This window comes from Octopus bimaculoides, chromosome 24 (genome assembly GCF_001194135.2).
Source record: "Octopus bimaculoides isolate UCB-OBI-ISO-001 chromosome 24, ASM119413v2, whole genome shotgun sequence".
Taxonomy (NCBI): domain Eukaryota; kingdom Metazoa; phylum Mollusca; class Cephalopoda; order Octopoda; family Octopodidae; genus Octopus; species Octopus bimaculoides.
The window spans coordinates 32,060,616-32,070,615 of NC_069004.1; the positions used below are offsets into that span (position 1 = coordinate 32,060,616).

General features: G+C 37.9%; 1 protein-coding gene across 1 annotated transcript in view; it reads right to left on the reverse strand.

Moving 5' to 3' along the window:
- Nucleotides 1-10,000, reverse strand: part of LOC106884288 (serine/threonine-protein phosphatase 2A regulatory subunit B'' subunit beta) — a 32,520-nt gene that overhangs the window by 13,985 nt on the left and 8,535 nt on the right. Inside the window, exons 2-5 of the mRNA XM_014935590.2 lie at nt 9,100-9,202; nt 8,942-9,016; nt 675-761; nt 262-418 (exon numbers count right to left, since the gene is read on the reverse strand). Of these exons, the coding sequence (XP_014791076.1) occupies nt 262-418; nt 675-761; nt 8,942-9,016; nt 9,100-9,202 (422 nt within the window). The remainder of the gene's footprint in view (nt 1-261; nt 419-674; nt 762-8,941; nt 9,017-9,099; nt 9,203-10,000) is intronic.

Genomic DNA, 10,000 nt, shown 5'->3' on the forward strand with positions numbered 1-10,000 from the left:
CCACTGATACAACAACACCTACTACCACTACCACCACCACCACCATGCCACATACTATCACAATCACATCTCTTACTACAACTACTACCTACACACACACACACACACAAGCACCACCTTTTTACAAACTGCTAACACCACCACCACCACCACCAGCACCACCACTACTACTACTACTACTACTACTACTACTGTGACACATACAAGGCTGAAAAGGTGAGAGACAATGTGAGAAGAGAGACAAGGTGGACTGTGACGTACCGTGGTCGTTGTGGCGCGCCAGGTCCGATCTGTCAATGTAGAGGTCGTGGTCTTGATCCAGTTCCCAGAATTTACAATATATCACATAGAAATGTTCGTAGGAAAAATAGTCTGTTATTTGATTGATGTCGTCTTCTTCTTCCAGCAATAAGAGAGTCTGGTGGGGGGAGGACAACATCATCATCATTATTATCATCATCATCAGGAGAAGGAATAACAGAAACAACAACAACACTAACACCAAGAACAACAGTGACTCCAACAACAGCCGCAACAACAACAGCAGCAGCAACAACAACAACAACAACAATTTGTCTGACTAAAATCCTTCAGGGCACTGCTCCAGTATGGCCACAGTCCAATGACTGCAACAAGTAAACGAATAAGAAAGTCACTACTTTGGCAAGACTTACCTGTAAAAAATGGCTTCGCCTCAGTTCATTTGGTGTGATTTTCCCTGACCAAGATCTGTTTACACAGAAGAATATTCTGGAGATGACCTGAATGGGCAAGAAGAAGAAATAATAATAATAATGATAATAATAATAGTAATAATGATAATAAAAATAGTAATAATGATAATAAAAATAATAAGTGTTCCTGTTATTGTAGGTGCTCTAGGTATGATAAAAAAGGGGATTTCAGAAACATCGAGAAAAGATCCCAGGAGAACCATGTCTCACAGAAATCTAAAAGATTGTGCTGAGTAATGCCCACATCCTTAGAAAAAGCCTAACCATTTAGATGCCTGTGTTGTATTGCATGAAGGCATTTCACTACTGCCCCTGCCATTTCCCCAGCTTTCAGTCATACTGTAACATCTCTTATCCTTCACTTGCCCCAAGATGCTGGTTGTGTCTCAGCAGGTAGTATTATTCATTCTTTCAATCACTGGATATAAAATGTGGCCCACGAAACCAAGACCCCCCCCACACACATTCAGGTGATTTTCCTGCATCACCATCTTACCCTTATACACCAGTCTGTTACAAGGTTACCTGCTTACAGCTAAGTAGACTGGAACAACGTGAAATGAAGTATTTTGCTCAAGAACACAATATGCCACTTGTGCTGGGAATTGAAACCATGGTCCTGCAATCATGAATGCAACACCCTGACCACTAGGCCACCTGAACTCATGATCAAGAGATTATGGTTAAAATTGTAGCATGTGTATATCTTGTCATATCTTTTACTTGCTTCAGTCATTAGACTGTGGCCATGCTGGAGCACCACCTCCAAGAACTTTTAGCTGAATGAATTGACCCCAATACTTTATATCTTTAAGCCTAATTCTTATTCGAGCTCTGTTGCCAAACTGCTAATTTGTGGGGATGTAAACACACCAACACTGGTTGTCAGGTGGTGACAGGGGACAAGCACAGACACAAAGACACACACACACACATATATATATATATATATACACAAAAGGCTTCTTTCAGGTTCCGTCTACCAAATCCACTCACGAGTCCTTGGTCAGCCCTCCCAAGGATATAGTAGAAGACATTTGCCCAAGGTGCCATGCAGTGGAACTGAACCTGGAACCATGTGGTTGGAAAGCAAGCTACTTACTACCCAGCCAAAAATTATTTATTAGAAGGTGTCAACTGATGTTTATAAGAGAGATGACTGATGATAAGGGAAAATAAATGATGAGTATTAACCCTTTCCATATCAACCCACCCAAGGCCACCACCACTGATTCTACAATACAAACATTGTTTTAATGTTATCTAAAAAGTTCTCATGTTTTTGGGTAGGACTATATATATATATATATATATATATATATATATGTAGATAGATAGATATACACACACGTACATATATTTTATAAATATTTATATAAAGTCTATATTACAAATATGATATATATTCTGTATAATAGTAAATATAAAATGTGTGTATATATATATATATATATGTATAATACATATATGATATGAGATATGTATGTGAGAGAGAATATAAAACACTTCAAATAGTGATTTGCATGGGCAAAAAGGAAAAAAAAACAAACACAAAGAAGTACACAAAACACACATATATATATATATAGGCAGTGGTAATGTTCAGTATGTGTGTGTGTATGTAGTGTGATTGAGGAATAGGACTGTCTTTGTGTAAAGAATCTGATAACACAAACCACACATATGTGTGTGCACACACACACATGTGCACACACACACATGTGCACACACACACACACACACAGAGTGTTTTATGTAAAACCATTGATAAGAATGACATTCAACAACACTAAATGAAGAATATGAAAAACATCATGACTGCAAGAGAAAAAAAACTTTTGTTTATATATATGTGTGTGTGTGTGTGTGTGTATTGTATATCTGAGTATAAATTGTTTGTATATTGTATGCTTGTATATATATGAGTGTGTACGACTATATATATATATATATATATATATATATACATATGAGCGTTCAGCTCTTTTGCTGAAGGACCTGCACACATGATTTGTTCATAATGATCAAATCTTCATGTTGTGCATCAGCTCACTCACTCCATCAAATCAACATTGTCTGAACAGGGGCACAGTGTGCCACGCATCAGGTGTCCAAAGTGATTGCAGAGCAATGTGAGATCAAGTGTTTTACTCAAGAATGCAATGCACCACCTGGTCCAGGAATTGAAACCGCACTAAAAACTGCACAAAACAGGCTGACCAAATACAAGTTTAACCCTTTTGACACCAACCTGGCTGCAACCGCCTCTGGCTCTACTACAAAAATGGTTTTCATAACACTTGTTTAATGATAACTAAGTTATTTTACTAAACTCTTTACTATACTTAAAATTAATTGAAAGAAACACAGAGCATCTCAAAAGAAATACGGTAACGAAAGGGTTAAGTATTTCAATGACTTTATTTGATTTCCAGAAATAAAGCTTTCAAAAAAAAAGGGAAAAATGGTGTCTATTTATTTTTGGGACATCTCTGCACATCCAAGGCAACCAACTGTTGTCATTGCCTGGAAAAATATTGGTTTCCTTTGTGTGAGTGTGTGTGTGTATGTGTGTAATAATTTGAAGCTTGTGCAGATGGGAATTTGCGATGTTCATGCTGAAGACAGTAAATAACATAAGGGAGCCTGAAATAGTTTGATTAAGGAATCAAGATTGAGTTGGGGGTCTCACTGAATGAGTTTAGCTCAATTCAATCGCTGCCGTTTTCAGTGCTGTTGTTATGGTTATGATGATGGTGGTGGGTGGTGATGGTGGTGTGGGGGTTTTGTCGTGGGGATAGGAACACTAAAGAAAGAGAAAAAAAATTAAAGAAAAAAAATGGGTCCCATTTTGAAATTCTCTTTTTCAATGTTTTGTCTAGAAAACAGGGGGGAAGAAGAATGATTGTTATGAAAAAGGGGGAAGGAGAGAAGATGAAGAAAAAGAAAAGGAAAGAAAATAAGGATGACGAGAAGATGAAGAGGATGAAGAGAAAGAAGTTTGAACAGAAAGAAGAACAGAAAGAGTAAGAAACCAGAAGTAAAAAAGAGAAAGAAAGAAAGAAAGAAAAGCCATAAAAAAGAAAGAAATAAAAGAAAAAGACAAAAAGAAAGAAATAAAGAAAGAAAAGACAAAAACGAAAAAAGATAGGAAGGAAGAAGGAAGGGAGGGAGAAAGGAAGGAAGGAAAAGAGAGAAAGAAAGGAAGGAAAAGAGAAAGAAAGAAACGAAGGAAAGAAAGAAAGAAAGAAAGAGAGAGAGAGAGAGAGAAAGAAAGAAACGAAAATGTGTGTCTAATGTTTTCTGCAAACAATGTTTTTTTTTTTTCATCTGACAAGTTGAACATTTGAAAAGACAAAACATTGAAAAAGAACCCCAAAAAAACCAAAGGTTTGTCAATTGACAAAACTCTGCCAGCTGCCATTCCTTCTTACCAAAAACTAATGGAATTTCACAGATGAGGAAGCTGCCAGATAAACATGAAATGGGAACATGGAGGGGGGGGGCATGACCAGGGGAGGATTTGCGGGGAGTTTGAGATTTTTTGCTGTTCTTTTCTTTTTGACATCAAATTTAATTTTTTCTCTTTTTATTGTAATTTTGTAAATTTTAATTTTCCTGGTTTCTTTCTGTTTCAAAAAACTCGGACAGGGCAGTAAATTCTGACAAACTCAAAAAGCTCCTGGTTTTTATTTATTATTTTTTTTTTGCTGTTTGGTCATGTAAGGAAAGGCAGTGACTGATCATTATTATTTAACCCTTTAGTTTTTTAAACCAGCCATATCCAGCACAAAATATTCTGTTTTATGTTCAAACTGGCCAGATCCAGCCTCTCACACCAACCCTACAATGTCATTCTAAAAATAACCACATCATTGAAATCTCAAAGCTAACGAGATAATACATTGTTAACTCAAAGAAATGGGAATAAACAAACAATACATTTGACAGAGTAATCCGATTGCTAAAGAATTAATTTCTGCTTTTCCATGCTGGTATGGGTGGGACAGTTTGACCAGCCAGATCTGGCTGTGCCAAATGCCAGTGTCTGTTTTGGTACGATTTCTTCAGTTGAATGTCCTTCCTAATGCCAACCACTTCACAGAATGTTAGACAAAATACCTTGTGGTATTTATCCCAAATCACTGCATTTCAAGTCCCACCAAAGTGGACTTATGTTTTTCCTCTTTGCAAGAGTTGATTAACATCATCTTTGTTGGATTCTTGACAAAATAATAATGAACAACACACACCGAAAAATAAGATGCAGCCGATTCTGTCCATTAGCTTGCTTGCAATCATTATTCTTGAGCTGTAGCTGTAACTACATATTTTGTCCTCTTGTTCGATGAAGAGCAGAAACGCTGGAGAGAAACAGGAGTCCAGTAAAGGGAGGTAATAATCGTTTCCAACCAGACAATTGGTCGAGTCATTTGAACATTAGCTGCAATGCTTCATGCTATTTGTAGCAGCTCACTGCATTCCGAGTTCAAACCCTACTGAAGTCAGCTTTACTTTTCATCCTTTTAGGGGCAAGAAGAAAATGATCCAGAGCTGTGGATTCTTGGAACTTGATGCCTTGTGGTATTTCTTTGCACTCTTTCTCTTCTAAGCTCAAACCCTATCATTATCTACTTGGATGGCAGAGTTGTGTCAGATGTTGAGGTCCTTTAAAAAAGAAACTGTCAAACTATTGAGTCAATCAGCACCGACTCCGATAGGTGGGTTACTTAGTGAGGTTGGAGAACTACAGGATTCTGAAGACAGTTGCCCAAGGTGCCACATTGTGAGACTGAACCCAGAACCATGTGGCTGAGAAGCGAGCTTCTTACCGCACAGCCATGTCAGCTCCTATTACAGTATATTACACAATATACACATACATTATATCATGCACTCTATATTATACACACATACTCAAAAAATTGTCAGTGAATGAGGAAAAGAACTCAATACATGGCATGAAATATATCATTCTAAATTTAATTCCTGAGTTTCATGTCAAAGAAAGAGAGAAAGAGAAGAAAAGGGAGGGAGAGAAACTACAAGAGATAAGTGAGGACAAACAGACACAAAGTTACACCCTCACCACCACTCCTACACACACACACACACACACACACACTAACACACAGACAGGCATCCTGACACAGTTACTAACAAAGTGCCAGACAGACAGACAAACACAAGTGATAAGATGATTAAAACAAAAAAATTAAATAAAACTATCTTAACACGGTGTAAGAACAGCGAAGTTATATGTAAAGTGAAGTCTCAAATTTCAGGAGTTGGCGGGTGGGGTAGGAAGATAGAGGAAGTGGGGAGTGGAAGGGGAGGAAGAAGCTAGAGGAAGGAGGAGTGGGGGGAGCAAGAGGCAGTTAACAGATGGAGGTGTTAGTAGTTACTGTGCAGGCAGTAGTAGAAGCAGTAGTTGTGACAACAACAGCAACTACAACAATAACTACAACAGGACAGTATAGCTATTAGTGTACTACTACTACTACCGCTACAGCAGTATCTACAACCACTAATACTACCACATTAACGTCTACCACAGTAATACTGTAACAGCAATGAGCACTGCAACTGCAATCACAACAGTAATTATATCACCACTGCAACAACAACCACTACTACAACACTAACTACAACGCAACTACATAAACCATAACTACTATTACGCTTTCTGTGACTGTCTGCTATAATACTCTTGTGGTTTTCTCTGTCACAACATATGAATGAGAAAGGAAGGGGTGATGGCAAACTGGTAGTGGGAGCATTTCAATTCTGTGTGAGTGTGTGTGTATGTAAAAGGGAGGTCTGTGAATGTGTGTGTGTGTGTGTGCACAATGGAAGTGAGATGGTGAAGATTCAACGCTGAAAAGAAAAAGCAAACAGCGTTTCAACTAAAATACAACAAATTAGCCATCAGTTTTGACAGCATGGGGCCAGCTAATAAATATAATAGTAACTAAAACTACTACCACTACTACTGTAACCAGAACAGTGACCAATACTACTACTACTACTACTACACTACACATAAATACTACTACAGTGGCTATTAAATGAATTACAACAATTACTACTACTACTACACCACTGTAACTACAACAGTGGTCACAACTACCACCACTACTGCAATTTCAAAAGTAACCACAATATCCACAACAGTAACCACTCCTATGATACTACTGCAGCAACAGTTGTAAGTACAACTACTACAGTAGCTATAACACAAACCACAACAACCACTATTGTTGCCACGATAGAGATCACAACTACCACTACGACTACTGTAACCACAACCCTAACCACAATAACAGCAACTATCACAACATTTACAACAACCACCAACACTACTACCACCACCACATCCGAGTTATTCAAGCATAAAAAAAAAATTGTTTAAAAAAAATAAAACACAAAACCACAATTTAGATGTTTGGTGAAGCGGAAAACAGTTCTAAGACTTAACGACACTTCAGGTCTTCATTACCGCAACACTATTTATAGTATAGACTAACGAAGAACTAATGGTTCCTATGTCAAGCAGCTGATTGAATTAAATAGTCTGCTTGAAGAGACACATCGTCAATCTGCCAGACATAACTAAACTAATTGACGACCAGAATGAATTCTATTCAAACAGACGTAACTAATGTTACACAACTTTACATTTTCCACTCAATTTAATCTCTTTCCCAGTGTTTATATTTTGTACACGCAATCTTTTTCTTCAGATCATTAGTTCTTCAATCACCTTCAATGGCATGTATACGAAGCTGGCTGACAAAGAAGGTTGTGAGTTCAGTTTGCAGAGAAAAAGATCTGTCCCAGCACTATCAAGGTATTTTTTACAAGTGTTTTCTTTTTCTATGTGATTTGTCTTTTTTTTTTAGTTGTTTAATCCTCTAGTATTCAAATTACTGTCAAATGTAATATTTACTTATTCATATTGTTTTTCAACTAATCATTTATCATCTTCTAGCATTAAGATTTCAATGATGTGATTGTATATTTTCAAAATGACATTGCAGGTTAAGTGTGAGAGGCAGGACCTCACCAGTCTGAACATATAACAAACAGGATATCTGGGCCGGATATAGCCTGATTAAATGCTAAAGGGTTAAGTTTATCCCATGTTCATCATGTAGATTAATGCCACACTGCTAAATATCCTAAAATAACATCAAGGCACAAGCATGGCTGAGGGGTAAGGGAGTTTGCTTTTCAACCATGCGGTTTTGGGTTCAGTCTCATTGTGTGGTACCTTGGGCAAGTGATTTCTACTATAGCTTCAGGCTGAGTAATGATTTGTAAGGGAATTTGGAGGAAAGAAATTCTACAAATTTGGATGAAAGTAAATACAGGAGGATCAGTTAATTATGATTTTATTCAACATATTCCCTTCTCAGGTTCACACACTTATTGCAGTGGTCCTTCAGTTTTTCTAAGCCCTGTAAAAGAACTGTGAAGGTTGGGCCTCCAACCAAGCCTTTCGTGATACCCTTACAGCCAGGAACTTTTCAGCACAACCTCACTGTCCTCTACATACACTACCATGCACCTCACCCACCAGTACTTCACTGTAATACAGCATTTGCTGTCATACACCACACAAGCATCTCTTTCACCTTTTTAACACCCTGAAACCATAGCCTTTTACATTTTCATGTAAACCCTATAAAGGTGTGAAGAGATTTTCAGAGACTGAGATGAAAACAAGACCAGTTTTCAAACTTGTGGAAGGGGTAGGCCCAGGAAGTCATGGGAAGAGATGGTGACACATGACCTTCAAACATTGGGCCTCATGGACGTAATGATAACTGACCAAGACCTCTGACGATATGCCATGCTTGGGAAGACCCATCAAGCCAAGTGAAATCATAGTCGTGGCCAAGGCTGGTGTCACATAACTGGCACCCATTACATTCTCGGGGTAGTTGGCATTAGGAAGGGCGTCCACACCCGTAGAAACCATGCCAAATCGGACAGGAACCCAGTGTAGCCCTACAGCTTATCAGAGTCAGTCAAACCATCCAACCCATGCCAGCATAGAAAATGGACGCTAAATGATGAGGACTTGGAACAGATGTGAACTGTGACAGAAAATAAGGGAATTAACATTGTCAATGTGGATGGACCCCACATGAAAAAGAACATCTAGAACTGACCCCAGTATTTAATAATAAACAAATACTCACCGTGTGTACATATCTTGAATGGAACTCTTTTGCCTCCTGAAGGAAACTTAATCCAGGGTGAGTGTCAACAACATCCTGAAAAAGACAGGTAGACAGGCATAAACATATCGATAGACAGGTAGATGGATAAAGTGAAGTCAAAAGTGAAGTCAACTTACCTGAACAAAATATACAAAGTCCTCTACTACCAAATATTTACATCCAGGTTTTGCTAATAACCTTACAAACTTTGAAGCATCATCATGGCATGTCTGACAGATTCTGAAATTAAAAGAAAAAAAAAAAAACATTAGATTTATTCAAATTTACAATTGTCAATTTAACCCTTTTGCATTCTGGACTGGGGAAGTCTAGAAATGCTGATGATGGATTTAGGAACTTTCTTATTCCAAACAAACTGCAAAGTAATCATAGACAAAAAATTAAAAATAAGCAAGAAAACTGCACAGAGCTGCGTGATAGTGGGGTCAGACATGGCACACAGGACCTTTATATAACTTGTTTGATGTTGCGTTTTTATTCTTTTCTTTTGTTTTATGAATTTAGTGTGCACATATTGCGTGTTTATACTTCTCTTTCCAGTTCATACTCAAAACTGTTTACAGATCACAACCGTCTCACAAACTTGCAGTCTTGAGGAGTGCTTTGCACTCTGATGGTTGTGGGAAAAGGTAATAATACAAGAACAGTTGTGTTTTCTATAAAAAACACAAACAAACACACACACATTCACCCAAACACGTACAGCACACATGTATACATGACAAACACAGAGACACATTCAGATACCAAACACACACACACACACACACACATACAATTCCATTACTAAAAGATGTTTCTCATATTCATAAAAGATTATTTGTAATTTTAAGGAAGGGCTGGACCATTGCAGTTTACTTCTACCATCACTACCACCACCACCACCATCATCATCATCATGATCTCTATTCTAGCAAGGCAAGAGAAAGCTTATTGTATTTTACCACAACGATGGCTGCCACCACCACCACCACCACCACCATCACCCTCACCATCTTCCTTGGAGCCAAACTGGAC